The 19961-nt window shown below is 43.1% G+C and overlaps 2 protein-coding genes across 12 annotated transcripts in view; one reads left to right on the top strand and one right to left on the bottom strand.

Annotated features, from left to right (window-relative positions):
• The window catches only part of LOC124033928 (neuron navigator 2-like), a 179579-nt gene extending 167665 nt beyond the window's left edge, over window positions 1–11914 (top strand). For 9 of the 11 annotated variants that reach the window (XM_046346457.1, XM_046346418.1, XM_046346390.1 and 6 more), the window contains 17 exons: window positions 1669–1752; window positions 1856–1979; window positions 2137–2285; window positions 3936–3944; window positions 4122–4297; window positions 6640–6793; window positions 7001–7151; window positions 7273–7370; window positions 7475–7570; window positions 7842–8010; window positions 8227–8462; window positions 8773–8927; window positions 9045–9116; window positions 9373–9569; window positions 9799–9917; window positions 10265–10468; window positions 10766–11914. In XM_046346457.1, coding sequence (XP_046202413.1) covers window positions 1669–1752; window positions 1856–1979; window positions 2137–2285; window positions 3936–3944; window positions 4122–4297; window positions 6640–6793; window positions 7001–7151; window positions 7273–7370; window positions 7475–7570; window positions 7842–8010; window positions 8227–8462; window positions 8773–8927; window positions 9045–9116; window positions 9373–9569; window positions 9799–9917; window positions 10265–10468; window positions 10766–10900 — 2328 coding nt within the window. In that variant the 3' untranslated portion in view covers window positions 10901–11914. The remainder of the gene's footprint in view (window positions 1–1668; window positions 1753–1855; window positions 1980–2136; window positions 2286–3935; window positions 3945–4121; window positions 4298–6639; window positions 6794–7000; window positions 7152–7272; window positions 7371–7474; window positions 7571–7841; window positions 8011–8226; window positions 8463–8772; window positions 8928–9044; window positions 9117–9372; window positions 9570–9798; window positions 9918–10264; window positions 10469–10765) is intronic. The other 2 variants (XM_046346412.1, XM_046346487.1) reach the window with 1 other exon arrangement.
• Window positions 11915–14188: 2274 nt separating this feature from the next.
• dbx1b (developing brain homeobox 1b) lies at window positions 14189–18980 on the bottom strand. Its single transcript, XM_046346374.1, has 4 exons — window positions 18497–18980; window positions 18189–18293; window positions 15125–15327; window positions 14189–14963 (listed from the first exon to the last, which is right to left on the bottom strand). The coding sequence occupies exons 1-4, from the start codon at window positions 18861–18863 to the stop codon at window positions 14646–14648; spliced, it is 993 nt and encodes a 330-aa protein (XP_046202330.1). The 5' UTR covers window positions 18864–18980; the 3' UTR covers window positions 14189–14645.
• Window positions 18981–19961: the final 981 nt, after the last annotated feature.

The following is a 19961-nucleotide window of genomic DNA, read 5'->3' as shown; positions in this document are numbered from 1 at the left end:
TGTTGTCAACAATCTAAGCCAACCCTGTCTGTTTTGCCCCATAGTTGCACACGCGTCAGTTTTGTTGCTTAACAACCAACCCGTCTATACTCCTGGAGCTAATCTGTGCAGCTTGATAGTGGAGTTGTCAGCCAGCCACATGCCCCAACACCAGCGCCTCTGTCTGATGGAAGCCCTCCAGATCTGTTCCCCGCATTCTCTTCTGCCTTCAGCTTATGTTCCGTGGAGAACGGGCTCTGGGCTGTGAAAGGAATCAGGACGTGTTTACTCATACCTCTGTGTGATGATCAGAAGCTCAGAAGCTATCAGTCTTCAGTGTCTGTCTGCTACTGGACTCATACTTTATCAAAGGCTGGATCACCTTGAGCTGAGGAGCTTTAACTATGTCAGCGAGAAGTCCCAGGGCCGGCAGCCCGGTGGCGTGGTATTCCCTGAACCATTACCCGTCCCTGGGGAAGGAGGCAGCCAGAGAGAGGGCCAGATGCCAGCTGCAGCCCATGCTGAGGCACCACCAGGGGGACAGCAACACACAGCAGGGCCTCACTGAGGTGGGATCTGACTGGCACCTCTGGCTTGCATTACAGGGAATAATATGGCTACGTTGTGGGCTGTAACTTGAGGTTGGAGTTCAGTGTGTCTGTCCTAGATATGTTTTATCAGAGGACACACTCGTCTCTGTTGCCTTTATCTTGATGTTCTGCTTTTGTTTTGGCTGGAAAGCTGTTAGTTATCTAACATCAGGAACTTCATATTTGATTTCAGGTTTGATTTCAAAAGTTGATAATGCTTTGGTTTTTCAGTGGAATGTAAATCAATTGCTCAGATTTGTTTTATTTGTAAAGCATATCAACAACATCAATGCATAAACTAGTGTGTCATTATCTGAAACCAACCTTTTGAAATCCAAACACCTGCGGTGTGAAATGTTTGCATTTTATCCTCTAAAACACAAGCCGTCCATTGATTTCATGCATTTGAGTTGGTTTCTTTGGATGTTTATTATAGCCAAACAGACGGCATACTGAGCGAGTCTACAATCTCTTTGTACATCTTCATCATATTTCCCACTGTGTAATTTGATAACGAGCGTGAATTTTAGCGGCATGTTTCTACCATACTTGTATCTCTACAAAATATAACATACTGGTGATTATTTTTACTCTGCATATGAGATGAAAACATCCTAACTGTATTACTCTTTCTCCCTTGTCCCCATGTGCTCATCTGTGGCTGCGAGAAGATAGCAGGTCTCTGGTTTCACTAAGGCAGCTGAGAGCTAGCTAGAGTGTGTTAGGACTTGTGTTGGCCTCATGTTGATCTCTACCAGTCTGCTAAAACATGGAACCCTTCCCAGACAGCTATTGTAGCTAGCTAGCCGTCAGAGAGCCTGCAACATGTTCTGACCTGTCATTCTTACTCAAAATACTCTGTACACCATGTCATAGAAGCCATTATCACCTGTGTATGTTTTGTTTTGGCTCTGTGTATGCATGTCATGAAACGTACATGGGTGTGTTCTTATGAGTAAGACCTTTTCCGAAAGTGGCAGTTTGTTGCCATTTTCACAGCCTCGAGATGGGATTACAAATGATATTGTCAGCAGGTCAATTTGCTTACTTTCCTCATACATGGATCACTAAATGTGAACTGTTGTGTGTATGTCTTCAGGCTCATCTGGTAGCAGCATTTGAGCAGAGCTTGGGGAACATGACCATCCGACTCCAGGGACTTACCACCACGGCTGAGCAGAAGGTATGGACTGGGGCTGTGGTCTGTTTCCTGACAAATATGTCTGTCCTTCCTTGGATGGATGGTGGAGCTAATTGTGTTGTTTTATTATGTTGTTGTGTTGTAGGACTCTGAGCTAAACGAGCTGAGGAAGACCATAGAACACCTGAAGAAGCAGAATACCGCAGCCCAGGCAGCCATCAACGGTGACATCAATCTCCCAGAGACCTCCTGCAACGGTGATGGGTCAGGTGAGAAGTTACCTCCCACATCACCATGGAAACACAACAAGGATGGATGGTTATTGCCTAGTGAGAAAAGCATCTGACTCAGAATCTGAATGGATTCCAATTCTATGTCATCATCTGGTCCCTGTCTAACCCAGTCACTTTCTTGTGTATTCCATAGCTTCAGCCAATGAGAGCTCCCAGTCTCACCTGGACCTGCGTATCCACAGACAGCACTCATCTGACAGTGTGTCCAGCATCACAAGCGCCACCAGCCACTCCAGTGTGGGCAGCAACCAGGAGCTGGACTCCAAGAAGAAGAAGAACTGGGTAGGTCCCCCTCTGTCTGTCGGTCTGTCTGTCTGTCTGTCGGTCTGTCGGTCGCTCTGTCTGTCGGTCGCTCTGTCTGTCGGTCGCTCTGTCTGTCTGTCGCTCTGTCTGTCGCTCTGTCGCTCTGTCTGTCACTCTGTCGCTCTCTGTCGCTCTGTGTGTCGCTCTGTGTGTGTCTGTCTGTCTGTCGCTCTGTGTGTGTGTGTCTGTCTGTCGCTCTGTGTGTGTGTGTCTGTCTGTCGCTCTGTGTGTGTGTGTCTGTCTGTCGCTCTGTGTCGCTCTGTGTGTCTGTCGCTCTGTGTCGCTCTGTGTGTCTGTCGCTCTGTGTGTGTCTGTCTGTCTGTCGCTCTGTGTGTGTCTGACGCTGTGTCTGTCTGTCTGTCGCTCTGTGTGTGTCTGACGCTCTGTCTGTCGCTCTGTGTGTGTCTGACGCTCTGTCTGTCGCTCTGTGTGTGTCTGACGCTCTGTCTGTCGCTCTCTGTGTGTCTGACGCTCTGTGTGTCGCTCTGTGTGTGTCTGTTGCTCTGTGTGTGTCTGTCTGTCAGTCTCTGTCTGTCTCTGGCTGACTAGCTGTCTGTCTGTCGCTCTGTGTGTGTCTGTTTGTCTAATCTGTAATGTGTTTTTGACCTTTCCTCCAATCCTCCTGATTGTCTTAGTCTCCTTGTGCAGGAGCAAAGGTGAATATGCTTATTACACTTAGGGAGCTCCTCTAGAAACTAGACTGTGAGTGGAGTTCTGTGAGCCGTTCTCTTATTGCATATGAAAAACCGCAAACAAACAGTACGTTGCTACAATAAGGTTTAGTCTGTGGTCAGTTATAGTTAGATACAAGCTTAGGTCAATGTACATTTTTTTGCCTGTAGAAAAGGCAGCTGTGTGTATATTCTGGTTCAACATGGCCTGTAACCTATGAAGTCAAATTAAAATATCTGTGTGTTCTTTTGTCCTGATATAATAATGCTGTTGCGTGTGTTGGAGGGAAGGTGAAAGATGACTATGTATGCAGACTGTCCACAGTGATGATACTTGTACAGATGTACTATCTTAATTTGACCAGTTTCTCACAGCAGTAAAATAATCCTGCAGCAACAGGAAAGGTGAAATATTATGTGGATTATAATTAATGGACATTTTTATAGGGGTTGTTATATTTTTTTGTTAAAATAAGTCAAGTCTGATATTTTCAAGTGAAAATGACAAACATTATAATCCTTTTTAACCTGTTTAAATGAAAATGATCTGCAACAACAGTGTGATCCAATTAAGATAGGACATCTGTAGCTATGTATAGGTTAGAAGTACAACCGTGGAGTAAGTGACTATTTGACCACAAGGGGGGAGACGGCTCCTGAGTTTAAATATCTAAATCTGCCTTTTAGTGATTGAGTAGTCATGTCAATTAGTGAGAAGTTGTCAAAGTGATCTGTTATTCTCTCTAATAGCCTGGTGTTCATTCCCTGTGTGTAGCTGTGAGTTGTTTGTTTGCATTCAGTCTCTTTAGTGAGCTACCTTGTGAACAGCCTAGTCTCTGTTCCTAACACCTGTACAAGGTCTTGGATTATTTAAGTGAGCTAAAAGTTGAAGCTGTCTATGATCAGCATGCTGTTTTGTCTTGTATTTTCCCTCTTGTGCTCTCCTATGGTGTGGCAGGTTTATGAGGTAAGATCACACACTCTTTCCAAAAAATATTATTGCTTGTTCAGTTGGAGATGGTGAAAGAGTATAAGTTTATAAATGCTTTGTGTACTCCCTGATGTGCCTGTGTGTTTCACTATGTACTCAGGTCTCTCTCTTTTCTTCCCTGCTCCCTGTTCCTCCCCCTGTCCCCGGCTGCAGCTGCGGAGCTCCTTCAAGCAAGCATTTGGGAAGAAGAAGTCGCCCAAGTCTGCGTCCTCCCACTCAGACATTGAGGAGATGACCGACTGTTCCCTGCCCTCCTCCCCCAAGCTAGCTGCATATAACTGCTCCACCCCCTCTACACCCATGCTCCAGAACTCCCACTCCAACTCTTTGTGAGTACCTGGGCCCAGACCAATAGACCATTAGACGCTCACCTGTTTATAACTGGGAGGAGATAGTGGATCATAATAGAAGCTCCCTGTTCCCTCAACAACAGGGGTCGGGAGTCAACTCAGGGGTTGGAAGTCAACTCAGGGGTCGGAAGGATTACATGACCATATTAATGATTACAACTGACTCCCATTGTGTCTGATACAAATATCTTAACAGGTGTATATATACTATAGAAGTTTATATGTACAGTATATATATATACACCAGTACCCCATATACGCCAGTACCACATATACGCCAGTACCACATATACGCCAGTACCACATATACGCCAGTACCCCATATACGCCAGTACCCCATATACGCCAGTACCCCATATACGCCAGTACCCCATATACGCCAGTACCCCATATACGCCAGTACCCCATATACGCCAGTACCCCATATACGCCAGTACCCCATATACGCCAGCACCCCATATACGCCAGCACCCCATATACGCCAGCACCCCATATACGCCAGCACCCCATATACGCCAGCACCCCATATACGCCAGCACCCCATATACGCCAGCACCCCATATACGCCAGCACCCCATATACGCCAGCACCCCATATACGCCAGCACCCCATATACGCCAGCACCCCATATACGCCAGCACCCCATATACGCCAGCACCCCATATACGCCAGCACCCCATATACGCCAGCACCCCATATACGCCAGCACCCCATATACGCCAGCACCCCACCCAGCACCCCATATACGCCAGCACCCCATATACGCCAGTACCCCATATACACCAGTACCCCATATATATATATATATATATATATATATATATATATATATATATCAGCACCCCATATACACTAGCACCCCATAAACACTAGCACCCCATAAACACTAGCACCCCATAAACACTAGCACCCCATATACACCCAGCACCCCATATACACCAGCACCCCATATACACCAGCACCCCATATACACCAGCACCCCCATATACACCAGCACCCCATATACACCAGCACCCCATATACACCAGCACCCCATATACACCAGCACCCCATATACACCAGCACCCCATATACACCAGCACCCCATATACACCAGCACCCCATATACACCAGCACCCCATATACACCAGCACCCCATATACACCAGCACCCCATATACACCAGCACCCCATATACACCAGCACCCCATATACACCAGCACCCCATATACACCAGCACCCCATATACACCAGCACCCCATATACACCAGCACCATATACACCAGCACCCCATATACACCAGCACCCCATATACACCAGCACCCCATATACACCAGCACCCCATATACACCAGCTCCCCATATACACCAATACCCCATATACACCAATACCCCATATACACCAATACCCCATACACACCAGTAACCCATATACACCAGTAACCCCTATATAGGGACGGCAGGGTAGCCTAGTGGTTAGAGTGTTTGACTCGTAACCGAAAAGGTTGCAAGTTCAAATCCCTGAGCTGACAAGGTACAAATCTGTTGTTCTACCACTGAACAGGCAGTTAACCCACTGTTCCTAGGCCGTCATTGAAAATAAGAATTTGTTCTTAACTGACTTGCCTAGTAAAATAAAGGTCAAATAAAAAATATATAAAAACAATACCAGTACCACATGCATAGCTGTGTGTGATAATTAGAGATTGCATGGCCTCATTGTTTTAGTCCCTAGTTGGAGGTTTGTATTGAATCTGTCCCTCTCTTGTCTGTCTGTCTGTGTTTCTCTAGCCCCATTCTCTCTCCCCTGCCTGTTAGTGGGCGTGGCCGTAGAACTGGGGTGTTGAGGACTAGGTCTCTGGCTCAGTAATAGAGTGTGAATAACGTCTGTAAACCACCATTCACTTTATGATCAATTCTGATGATGGATTTTCCTAACAAATGGCCTTGATGCACCAAGTGATTATCCTACCAATTCATCTCAACTTCATCACTCATGCCTGTTGTGCTATTGAAACTAGAACGAAGGAGCCAATCACACATCCTTCACAGGACCTTCATCTTGTCCTGTTTACTATTGCCTGATTGCCTGGACCCCTATCTACAACACAGTGATTCAGTGCCTCTGGATTAACTTGGAATAAGAAACAATATTTCGTGGCAGTGACAAAACATGTACTTGTATAGCATGTTACTGAGCTTTTGATCACTGTATGAAAAGCATAATTGTCTGATAATTGTCTGCAAGAGAATGTGCTTCATGGGATTTTTTGGGGATGTGCTCTTGAGGACTGGCCTTCTGTATAACCCTGAACTGACCAGACTGTCTATGTCTTGTCTGCAGGATCTCAGAGTACACAGACAGCGAGGCGGAGAAGGTGATGGGGCTCCGCAGTGAGCTCCGAGACAAGGAGATGAAGCTAACTGACATACGCCTGGAGGCCCTCAGCTCCGCCCACCAGCTGGACCAGCTCAGGGAGTCCATGAACCGCATGCAGGTGAGGGTGACCATAACGTAACCACATATGACCAATGACATAGGACATGATGAGGTTACTGGAGGTTTCTCTGACCTTGTGACCTGGGGAAAACTCCACACCCTATAAATGACCACTCAAACATTGGCCACCACAAAGCACATCAAATAGAATGTGGTGAGATGCTTTGAGCTGTGTTTGACCTGGTGTGTTGTAACCTGTCCTCAGGGCGAGATAGAGAGGCTGAAGACCGAGAACGACTGTCTGAAGATGGAGAGTCAGGGCAGCTGCAGCAGAGCAGCCTCACAGGCCTTAGTGGCCTCACCCTCAGCGGGCCAGTCAAAGCACGGCCTCGCCCTAACAGAGTCCACCAGCCTCGGTAAGATTGAGTGTGTAAGTGATCGAAGCGTGCGTGCGTGTCTGTTTTAGTCTCTGTATGTGTGTGTGATTGTTTGTAGTCCGGTTTGCAGTAGTCAACATCTATGTCCCTGTCTCTGTAGACATGCTGTTGGAGGACAGCGGGGACGGTAGCTCACGGAAAGAAGGACAACACGTCAAGGTGGTCGTAACTCTGGATGAGGACACCAAGTGGAAAGAGGTACCAAACTTCTTATATTTCCAACTCACAAAAAATTACAATAGCTACCAAATAATGTTTGACTGTGCCCATATTTGTCCTTAATATCGTATCTTATTTTATAGGACCGTAGACCTCGTCATTTCCTGATTGGTTGCATTGGTGTCAGTGGGAAAACTAAGTGGGATGTGCTTGATGGGGTGGTCAGACGTCTCTTCAAGGTAAATCAACAGGCATTAAAAACTCTTGGTAGAGGAGTGACTAGTATACACCTGTATTTGATGTGTGATTGGTCCCTGTTCCTGTATCTGATTATTTGATTGGTCCCTGGTCTTGTATCTGATAATGTCATTGGTCCCGAGTCTTGTATCTGATAATGTGATTGGTCCCTGGTCCTGTATCTGAGGATGTGATTGGTCCCTGCTCTTGTAGCTGATGTGTGATTGGTCCCTTGTCTTGTATCTGATTTGTGATTGGTCCCTGGTCCTGCAGGAGTACATCATCCATGTGGACCCAGTCAGCCAGCTGGGTCTAAACTCAGACTGTGTCCTGGGCTATAGCATCGGGGACATCCATCGCACCAGTGGGGCTGACACCCCTGAACTCCTGCCCTGTGGATACCTTGTTGGAGATAGTGACACCATCTCTGTCTCCCTCAAAGGTATGGGCAAGAATGGACCTCTGTGCAAAGTTTAGAAAGTGAGATCTATGCCCCAATCACTCCCGTTGTTTTTGCTAGTAGTCATTATTTAAGTAAATCTGAGCCCTGTAATTAAAAGCTGTCTGGATCAGTGAATAACAAAACAATTCAGTGAATAATAAAAAAAAGTGAACATATCCTTTAACATATATGTTCTGTGCTGCCACCTGCCTGCAGGTGTGTGTGAGCACAGCCAGGACAGCCTGGTATTCGAGACACTGATTCCCAAGCCCCTGCTGCAGCGTTACGTGTCCCAGCTGCATGACCACGGCAGGATCATCCTGTCTGGCCCCAGCGGCACTGGAAAGAGCTTCCTGGCCAGCCGGTTGGCCGAACACATGGTGCTGAGGGAGAGGAGAGAGGTCATCGATGGGACCATTGCCACGTTCAACGTCGACCACAAGTCAAGCAAGGTCTGTCAAACACTATCATGACTCATATGTAGGAATAACCTTTACCATGGGATACTTTCTGTATGAGATCAGAGGTGCCAGAATCTAACCCTAATGAGTATAGCTATATGAGAGAGAGGACATTACCGAAGGGAAATGCTTATTCCTCCTTACATTTGAACTGTTGGAGGATACAGTAATTGGAAAACATGTTTGATATGTCATTAGTAATGTATAGGTATATGTGGTATTTTAGAGGCTGTATGGGGAATCATTGTGTGGTTAATGTGGAAATGGTAAACTCTGTAGTCTGTTTGTTGCTGGTGTCCAGGAGCTGTGTCAGTACCTGTCTAACCTGGCTGACAAGTGTAATAGTATGAGTCATGGGGTGAACATGCCCCTGGTGGTCATACTGGACAACCTGCACCGCAGCAGCTCCCTGGGAGAGGTCTTCAATGGTCTGCTCAGCTGCAAGCACCACCGCTGGTCAGTACACACACACACAGAGACGCACAGGCACACCCACACACACATATACACACACATAAAAACATTTGTATTTGTGTGACACTCCTAAATCCTCAATTACTTGTTTTTTCACAGTCCTTATATCATTGGAACAATGAATCAGGCTACATCGACCACTCCCAACCTCCAGCTTCATCATAACTTCAAGTATATCATATCCTATAATTTCTTATATGTGACTATTTTTTCAGTAAACAATTAATGTGGTATGATGTCATCTCTATTCTGAAATGTAAAAATGTATTTGTGTGACTTGTCATGTAGACCCCACAAGAGGGCAGTATTTATAAATGGATGGACTGATATCTCTGTTCTCTGCCTAACCCTGATTAGAGGTCTATTTGAACAGTAACTGATCATCCTCTAAACTGTTATCTGGTTACTGTGTGGGTGTCCTGTCTAGGTGGGTGCTGTGTGCCAACCATACTGAGCCAGTGAAGGGCTTCCTGGGTCGGTTCCTGAGGAGGAGGCTGATGGAGACAGAGATTAGCAGCCGACAGCGCAATGCTGAGCTGGTGAAGATCATCGAGTGGATCCCTACTGTCTGGCATCACCTCAACCGGTTCCTGGAGTCCCACAGCTCCTCGGACGTCACCATCGGTAAGATCCACAAAAACAAAAAAAACAAAAAAAAAAATCTGACATTATCTGGCCAAGTTGTTTTACATTATGACGTAAGAGATGGATGAATAGATATTTAACTGTGCCTGAATGAATGCATGCTTTTCTATTGTCTATTTGAAATGTGTCAATATAGAAAACATATTGAAGGTTCTATTGAATAAAAATATATGTTTTGTTGACATTTGTCTCTCTATCTTCCTCCCAGGGCCCCGCCTCTTCCTGTCCTGCCCCATGGATGTGGAGGGATCCAGAGTGTGGTTCACAGATCTGTGGAACTATTCCATCATTCCCTACATGCTGGAGGCTGTCCGAGAGGGGCTGCAGGTACTCTAAAATTACACAACGCTGGAAATGTGGCATCAATTCACATTTGCAGTAGAACAAGGCCTTTGAATGGTGGTTAGTAACTAACACACATACACAGAGAGATGCAATACATGCATGTATATAATAAGCCCCCCCACACACACACATTTTTTAACACTTTTTTGGTTACTACATGATTCCATATGTCTTATTTCATAGTTTTGATGTCTTTACTATTATTCTACAATGTAGAAAATAGTAAATGTAAAGAAAAACCCTTGAAGGAGTAGTTTTTAAGGAAAATCACTGATCAGCTAGCATGATTCTAACCGAGTCGTCTGTCTGTCGACCTGTCTGTCTCCTAGCTGTATGGGAGGAGAGCTACATGGGAGGATCCAGCACAGTGGGTGGTGGAGAGCTATCCCTGGGCAGCCAGCCCCCTGCAGCACCAATGGACCCAGCTGCTGAAGCTCCGGCCAGTGGACGTGGGATTCGATGGATTCTCCATCTCCAAAGACGGCTGTCCCAGCAAGCAGCTTCCCCAGGGAGACACTAACGGAGACCCCCTGGTAAGTGAATTATAATCCCTTCCTCGTGTTAGCCTTTCTGACAATCTTCATCCCAAATATCAATTGGATTTGGAAATATTCAAGAAAGTCTGTTTGGTATGACATTACACAATAATCCTGTATGTGATGATGGTCTGTATGGACAAAGGTTTCACTTGATGTTTGTATCCAAGATCAAAGTCTTTCATTAAGCTGCTTTTAAAGACTATCTACTGTCCTATTGATGCTTTTATGGTTAGCATCGGTGTCTGTATGTAGGGGACAACCTATCTGACCTCTGACCTCTAATCTCCACAGATGAACATGCTGATGAAGCTAAAGGAAGCGGCCCACTGCTCCGCCAGCACTCAGAGCTACGACAGTGACTCCAACAGCAACCAGGATCACCATGACAACACCGTGCTGGACTTATCACTGGAGTGCACACTATGAGTCTCACTAGGGCAGATAATACCCACTGTGGCTGGGACACATCCTAACTTGAGATACGTTTGTGTTGATCACCCATTGACATCAATGGGAGACTGATAGATATGAGGTTATGTATTTGAAGATATATTTGAAGTTAGAATTTGGACTTCTGTCATTTCATATCTTTAGGCAGACATACTGCATAATAGCTGGAACTCAATACTTTCCAAAAAGGGTTCTTCAAAGGGTCCTCCTATGGGGACAGCCGAAGAACCCTTTTAGGTTCTAGATAGCACCTTTTATTCTAAGAGTGTAGGCCTTACAGGGCTATTAAATTCCGGTCCTGAAGGGATGAAATACTTCTGTTTTTTCATCCTCTCCTTCTAATTCAGATCTGGAAACCACTTGAATACAATTAACTACCAGATAGAAACAAAAAAACGTAAATGTTTCTCCTCTCCAGGGCTCAAATTGAATAGCCTTGGGCCATACTGGGTGCTGGTAACCCAAGATAAAAATCCCAGTCAAAGTTTAGTAACCTGAATAATTTCAACTCAGTACTCTACTATTTTCAATGTTTATTAGGAGTCTGTTTACAATCACAGGCAAAGACAGTCAACCATATAAATAAATGACAAATCTTATGAGACGTCAAACCTGTTGCCTTGACTGTGACCTAACCTAGGCTATAGCTCATGAGATGTCAAACCGGTTGCCTTGACTGTGACCTAACCTAGGCTATAGCTTATCAGATGTCAAACCGGTTGCCTTGACTGTGACCTAACCTAGGCTATAGCTTATCAGATGTCAAACCGGTTGCCTTGACTGTGACCTAACCTAGGCTATAGCTTATGTGGTCCAAACTGAGTAGCAATAACTGGATATACATTCACTCAGCTGCATAGAGCTTTTTTTAATGTATTTTTTATTTCACCTTTATTTAACCAGGTAGGCAAGTTGAGAACAAGTTCTCATTTAAAATTGCGACCTGGCCAAGATAAAGTAAAGCAGTTCGACACATACAACAACACAGAGTTACACATGGAGTAAAACAAACATACAGTCAATAATACAGTAGAAAAATAAGTCTATATACAATGTGAGCAAGTGAGGTGAGATAAGGGAGGTAAAGGCAAAAAAAGGCCATGGTGGCGAAGTAAATACAATATAGCAAGTAAAACACTGGAATGGTTGATTTGCAGTGGAAGAATGTGCAAAGTAGAGATAGAAATAATGGGGTGCAAAAGAGCAAAATAAATACAGAAGGGGGAGAGGTAGTTGTTTGGGCTAAATTATAAATGAGCTATGTACAGGTGCAGTAATCTGTGAGCTGCTCTGACATCTGGTGCTTAAAGCTAGTGAGGGAGATAAGTGTTTCCAGTTTCAAAGATTTTTGTAGTTTGTTCCAGTCATTGTCAGCAGAGAACTGTAAGGAGAGGCAGCCAAAGGAAGAATTGGTTTTGGGGGTGACCAGAGAGATATACCTGCTGGAGCGCGCGCTACAGGTGGGTGCTGCTATGGTGACCAGCGAGCTGAGATAAGGGGGCCTTTACCTAGCAGCTTGACCTGTGTGCATTTTCTTAGTGGAGAGGCACAGACCATGGTGGACATATTTTTTATGCTTAACTTTCAAATGATGCCTTGCTACTTTTATAACAGCGGTGGTAACACGCATGCCTTTAATGAACATGATTTCTATAGAGGCTGTGCAGAGTTTAGGTGCTGGCTGCGAGCTTGTTTAGGCTTTGATGAAAACACATCCTTTCTGTGCACCCAGCGGGTAGCAAAAAGGTCTAGGCTTTTGTTAGGGATTTTTTTAAATCAGTGATGCTTATAGGATTTTTTTGGTGCTCTGCTTGGGAAAATGTGAACTTATTGACACAATTCTAAAAATATATATTACCTCATGAGCATTTCAAACAGTATCCCAACCGTGCTTGTTTGTCTTTTATTCAGCTCAAAACGGAGCACAATCCCTGCATGAAATGTTTCAACTCAGTGTTTCTCTTATAGAGGCACTTTGGACATGTAGGCCCACATCTGAAAGGTCCCAGTCTAGAAAGGAATCAGAGCGACTGCATGGCTTTGAGACAGAGGCTGGCGTGTCTAGTCATTCACTCTGGAGAATTAGCACCAGGACCATTTGCATCAAGTGTTAATGGGATCCTCAGTGTTGCTGTATTGGAGTGACTAGAATTGATTCCCTAATAAGATGGAGTTTTTTCAGAGTGGCTTATGCTACTACGAGGCACCACTTTGGTTGCTCCCCCTCACAAGGTCCCCATTATCTGCCAGTGTTGTTGCTGTTCATCCTCTTGAGTGTTCTTAGAAACAAATGCTATGCAAATTTCACTTGGAATTTTTGACTAAAGCCAAAACAAAAATTCACTTCCATTTTTACGTATTGTCAAAAGTTGTATTGTAAGTACATTGATCTGTGAATATTTTTGTGAGGTTTGTATTTTCACTATCATATCTTACTGGATTGTAAAGGGTGATGCAAGCACAAATAGAAAATGTTTGTTTTTCTTCTCTTGGTCCCACAAAGTTTGGATGTTGGAATGTTGTGAAAAAGGTGTGCTATTGAATCTAGTTGTTAATAATGTTGAATAATTATTTGATATGTGCATTTTGCTTATGTAAAAAAAATGTAAATATTTTATCTGAATCCCACGTTTTGAAAACATTTTGAAATCTTGTACAGAAATAGAGAGTAGTCATTTGTGTACAGTTTGGTTTATAGATTGTATGTTGTTAATATGTTGTTAATAGTTTATGTGAAATATCATGAGACTGAGAATAAATCTGGTCACGATACTGTACTTTTCATTTTTTTGTATTCAGAGAAATCCTCTAAATCAGTGTAAGTTATTTTAAATGCAAAAAGTTTTATTTGATCTCATGTGCTTTTAAATATTGTTCAGTGTGTTAAGCCCAGTTCCATTGTCTCAAGTCTGTCTCAATTTTCTGTTATTTAGGCTACCTATGTAATTTTCTGTTATTATTTAGGCTACCTATGTGACTGGTATGTCCTCCGGTCTATATCCCGTATACCTGCCATCTGTACAGTAGAAGTGTGTACAACCAGAATGGAGGACTGCACCTTTTCATTGTCCGTTTTAAGACCGTGGAAGACTGTGTTCTTTCATACTGACCTGTCTTTCGTATTAGAACAGCAGTGACACCTCATCTATCATCGTCTACTTTTTGTAGTAGAAATATAATGAATCCTATTGACATTCATCAATGATTTATTAAGTGTTATTGTGTTTTGTTGGACCATCGTCAAGAAAGCAGAAGTTGTTCTTTACATTTTCTAGTTTTATTTGGAAAAAAATACTCTCAAAATACAAACATTTAAACAAAGCATACAAATAATATATGTATTTTTAAGTTATACATTGAACATAGATTAAAGACATTGCATCTGGATTGTAAGAGCCTGGCCTTTTCACAATAGCATTGTAATCGGATATAATCCTCTTGGTATAAAAATGCCCCTTACAAAATATGGTACAAAGATTAAAATCTGCAAAAATATGTCAAATTTGCTTAATAAGTACTGAAATATCTGCCACAACCAATATGACCCCCTACATTTAACATATAGGAGAATTGGTTATATCACAGACAAATAGGCTATGTGTTCAAATTAAAGAATGCATGGGTCTCATTTGGGTAATAATGTCTATATACAATATATGTGACAATATACAGTATGTGTTTAAACAACTTTATATAAGCATAATGTATGTGTTATGCACAACTAAGACACTGTAATCTCTTCATCCTCTGATTCTGAGAAGTCTGAGTGCTTGCTAGAGTTGCAAGGCGAAGAGAGGTGCGACTCCACACTGTTCAAAAGTTCGCGCTCTGATGGCGAGCGGCAGAAGGCTGAGCGCGGGCTGTCCCGCCTGAACGCATCCACCTCCTCCTCACAGGACTTCTTCCCGACGTCACTGAGGTCCGGGTGGGGGTTCATTTTAGTTGGAAGGGTTTGTTCCCGGCAACCTCCGGACGACAACAACTCCCTCTCTTTGGAATTGCGCCATTTCATTCTTCGGTTTTGGAACCATATTTTCACCTTGAAAAATACATGAAATATTATTAGGCTACCTAATAGGCCTAATGGTTGATTCTAATAACAATAGTATAACATACCAGTAATAATCCCAAAATAGGCCTAGCCTATATTAAGATTATGTTTTGTATTGATGTGGGCCTAAATTACTTTTACATTTTTACCTGTGAGTCTTTTAGCCCAAGTTTTGCAGCCAGCTTCTTTCTGTCTGGTTTGCTGATGTATTTCTGTTTCTGAAACATTTTCTCCAGGGCTTTGCGCTGGACATCAGAGAACACTGCCCGTCGGAGCATCCCTCTCCTGGGCTTTCCTCTTGCAGCCAGCGGCCACGAAAAGGTACCAGGGATAGGAACCACTGAAGAAGATGCTAAAATATTTATCAAAACAACATACCATTAGCATTGCATCATGTCAGTCAAGAAAATGCACACATAGGCTAAGTGAATGTGAAAGTAGGCTAGCCTGGCCTTTTCTTCAGCGAGTGGGTGGAGGGGTTAAAGGTGCATATGAGATAATTATTTCGTAGTTTAAACCAAAGTCTCTCTTTAAGATCCGAAATGCAGTCCGTTTGAGTGAATTGGCACGAAGCAGCTAATTAGCACATTGCTTGGTCCCTTATAGCATTGGTATGGTAAAAAGGCAGAGTATCCCTTTTGAAAAGGCCCAATGAAAGATAGAGTAGCTAATGAAGCGTGAACGGTAATTGTGTAGTAATGAACTAACTGAAAAAAGGCTTAGGACAGGCCGCTAAAGCCATATATTACTGCAACAAAAGAGATCTACACTTTCAAACTAATCACAACTGTCTGCATGCCAAGATCATTTGGAGAATACTGATGGCTGGGCCCTATTTTTGCCACACATCCTTTTCATTAAATACGAAAAGCTATGAGGCTAAAGTTGTTTTGTTGCTTTCAAAATAAGCTGTCTCTAAATCCAGATCTGCACCTTATCCATTTTAGATTATTTTAATCGTCTTTATTGTTGGCTATTCGAAAGCCAATTTATGTGTGAATTCACTATAACTTCGGGAACAAAATAAACCTATATTCTTAATCTTGAAATATACTGTATAACTGAGAGCACTGTAGCATTAGACCGGCCCATAGCCTATCATTAGATTTTACTTGCACGACTCCAGGCTACTATCTACAGTGCCTTGAAAAAGTATTCATGCCCTTGGCGTTTTTCCCATTTTGTTGCATTAAAACCTGTAATTTAAATAGATTTTTATTTGGATTTAATTTAATGGACATACACAAAATAGTCCAAATTAGTGAAGTGAAATTACAAAAATTACTTGTTAAAAAAATATATAAAAAGTGGTGCGTGCATATGTATTCATCACCTTTGCTATGAAGCTCCTAAATAAGATCTGGTGCAACTAATTACCTTAGAAGTCACATAATTAGTTAAATAAAGTCCACCTGTGTGCAATCTAAGTGTCACATGATCTTTCACATGATCTACGTATATATACACACCTGTTCTGAAAGGCCCTAGAGTCTGCAACACCACTAAGCAAGGGCTACCACCAAGCAAGCGGCACCATGAAGACCAAGGAGATCTCCAAACAGGTCAGGGACAAAGTTGTGGAGAAGTCCAGATCAGGGTTGCGTTATAAAAAAATATCAGAAACTTTGAACATCCCACAGAGAATCATTAACTCCATTATTAAAAAATGGAAAGAATATGACCACCACAACAAACCTGCCAAGAGAGAGAGGGCCACCCACCAAAACTCACAGACCAGGCAAGGAGGGCATTAATCAGAGGCAACAAGGAGACCAAAGATAACCTTGAAGGAGCTGCAAAGCTCCACAGCGGAGATTGGAGTATCTGTCCATAGGACCACTTTAATCCATACACTCCACAGAGCTGAGCTTTATGGAAGAGTGGCCAGAAAAAGACATTGCTTAAAGAAAAAAATATGAAAATATGTTTGGTGTTCGGTAAAAGGCATGTGGGAGACTCCCCAAACATATGGAAGAAGGTACTCTGGTCAGATGAGAATAAAATTGAGCTTTTTGGCCATCAAGGAAAACGCTATGTCTTGTGCAAACCCAACACCTCTCACCACCCCGAGAAAATCATCCCCAAAGTGAAGCATGGTGGTGGCAGCATCATGCTGTGGAGATATTTTTCATCGGCAGGGACTGGGAAACTGGTCAGAATTGAAGGAATGATGGATGGCGTTAAATATAGGAAAATTCTTGAGGGAAACCTGTTTCAGTCTTCCAGAGAGTTGAGACTGGGGTGGAGGTTCACCTTCCAGCAGGACAATGACCCTAAGCATACTGCTAAAGCAACATTCGAATGGTTTAAGGGGAAACATTTACATGTCTTGGAATGGCCTAGTCAAAGCCCAGACCTCAATTCAAATTGCTGTACACAAGCAGAACCTATCCAACTTGAAGGAGCTGGAGCAGTGTTGCCTTGAAGAATGGGCAAAAATCCCAGTGGCTAGATGTGCCAAGCTTATAGAGACATACCCCAAGAGACTTGCAGCTGTAATTACTGCAAAATATCTTATTTATTGTTTGTTTCACAAAAAAAGTGTCTTCAAAGTGGTAGGCGTGTTGTGTAAATCAAATGATACAAACCACCAAAAAATATATTTTAATTCCAGGTTGTAAGGCAACAAAATAGGAAAAATGCCACTGGGGTGAATACTTTGGCAAGCCACTGTATTGTTAGCTAACTTTAGATTTTTCACATCAGCACGATCCATAAACATGCATAACCCTCTATGTGGTCTTGTGAGAATATTGAAATAATGAATAGCCCTTAATGGGGAATTAGTCCATGACTGGTAAATGCCTATCAGCAGAATGTGTGTGGCTGCCGGAGGGAGCTGACCAATTAGTCATGGTGCTGAAAGCTTTGTGAGTTATCAGTAACTAAGTGCACTGGCTCGGTGGGAAAGAGAAGCAATGAAGAGACGCAAGCAGCTTCCTTGTGAGAGGGGATCCGCCTCAAATTTAGACCATGACAATTGCGGCTAATTTGTAGATTAGGGGAACCGGTGCAAAATGTCAGCAGTTCCTGCCTCTGCTAAATAGGGCATCAAATTGGCGAGACTGATTCCACGATGTTCTTCGGCTTCCAACCTCTGAACTAACGGTTGTATTTCCTCTAGATTCAACTAGCCAATGGCAGATTGTTTTAAGGCACAACGACATCAGCTGAATACATGGAGCATGGCATCGGATTATTAAGTGGATTTACCTGGAAAATAGGATGCTCTGAGGAAGGGGTGAAACGATCCGTCAAAATATGGCAGAGGGAAGGTTTTCCCGTGCATGGCATGATGCATTGAAGGTGTACACGATGCTGTGATTCAAAATTAAAGAAAACATTGAATTAAATTACTCATTTCGTTTTGTCAAATCATATAGGCCTAAAATGTTGTGACACTGCCCTCATAATCTCGATCCATGCATTACACATATCCACATCCCTGCGTAACAGGTGTCCTGTTTGTAAATGCTAAATAATGAAGTTTACATTAGCCTATACATTGCCAATAATCTTACCGTTTCTCGTTTCTGGTGCTAGGATGGCATTAACTCCAAACTTCAGATAGTTAGGGTCGTTGTTGATGGAGAGTGGGCTCTGAGGAGAGCCCGTTCTTGTCTGTGCTGAAGTGGTGATGACAGCCTGGTCAGTGTGGTGACTGCAGGTCAGCGTGGTGGCTCCTGATCCCGGGGGAGACACGCTGGGTAACGGAATCGTCCGGTGCAAGTAGCTCACTGGCCGGCTGATCCGCAACAGGTCCTCCACCAAAAAGCTTGAGTGGGCGGCGAACGCTGAATGCAAGGACTGGGGCAGAGAGTGAGCCGCCGGCGGTCGAAGTAGTCTGGGGTACATATCGGAAGCCGCAAGTACACTAGGGAACATCATTGCTCCTTTTGGGTGGATAAGGAAAAGTAATTGTAAAGAGCCCTTTCTCACTGAATGAGTTTCCGTGGCCTATAGGATCCAAGTGGAAAGACTCACAGTTCTCTTCTGACCATTCCATTTAGAAGAAGCTTTTTATACTGGACCGTTAGCAAAGCCTTTTCGAAACTGACAGTCAAACAATGAAGTTCAACAAAGTTCTCGACGTGAGTTTCTTTCAGGGGAAATTCAGTGCCTGCTGATTGGTTCGAATAAGCAATTTATGATTGGATTAGACTTCATAAGCAAGCGCTAGACAGTGTCCTTTTAACAAAGAAAGTGTAGTCATCAATTTTGCACACTGACCACTTTTTGGTATAGTTTTCACTGTGATAACGGTGGCAGCACACAGAGACTAATTAAAGGCTATTTTAAAGGACTCCACAAAGTTTGTCTGTGAATAGAGGGTTTATTTAAAAAGTGTATTTTAAATTCATTTGAGCATATAACAGCTAAATTACTTAAATGTTAGTTTCGGGCTTGTGGGAGGAACTTTGAGAATATGGTGTTTGCCTCATTTCTATTAGGATGCAATGTCATAATTGTAATTATTTGTAAATATTATCCGCATTCACTTGTATTAAAAATAATGTTGTAATTAGGCTATTGTTGTTATTATTGTTGTTATTATTATTAGGCTTATTGTTTTGTATGACTATTTTCCCTCGTAGCTCATTGAAACGGAGTTTTAAAAAACATTGTAGCATAGCCTATTGGGTAGGATATTATGAGCACAATATGTCGTCTGTACCAGTCTGTTTTTCTCTACGAAAATCAGACAGGCTTTAATGTCAGAATATTTAACTGGTGTGTTAAAAACGGTGAATCTGAGAGATCCCATTTAATGTCGCTGGTCCCGCTGAAAATAATGTGCAGCTCTGGCCATTGCGCTCTTATCCTCTTATCCATGAAGTAACTGTCATCCTCTCAGCTGTTTGTTCTTTCTTACCCTGACACAAATCTTTCTCAAAAATCCTATTATTCAGTTTGATTTCAATGGGCGGTTAGAGTCTCATTCTTTAAGAGCATTTGTGCTGTAAGACACCAATAGATAAAACGGTT

The sequence above is a fragment of the Oncorhynchus gorbuscha genome, linkage group LG01 (assembly GCF_021184085.1).
Source record: "Oncorhynchus gorbuscha isolate QuinsamMale2020 ecotype Even-year linkage group LG01, OgorEven_v1.0, whole genome shotgun sequence".
In the NCBI taxonomy this organism is placed as follows: Eukaryota; Metazoa; Chordata; class Actinopteri; order Salmoniformes; family Salmonidae; genus Oncorhynchus; species Oncorhynchus gorbuscha.
The sequence above is the reverse complement of the archived record's forward strand: the minus strand, read 5'-3'. Positions and strand labels throughout refer to the sequence as shown.

Excerpts from the sequence above, each read along its gene's own strand:
- dbx1b (XM_046346374.1), bottom strand. The coding sequence starts at position 18,863 with ATGATGTTCCCTAGTGTACTTGCGGCTTCCGATATGTACCCCAGACTA. Across the intron at positions 18,294-18,496 it reads AGCACCAGAAACGAGAAACG|CATCGTGTACACCTTCAATG; the intron begins GTAAGATTATTG and ends TTTGAATCACAG. Across the intron at positions 14,964-15,124 it reads TTGGGCTAAAAGACTCACAG|GTGAAAATATGGTTCCAAAA; the intron begins GTAAAAATGTAA and ends GTATTTTTCAAG.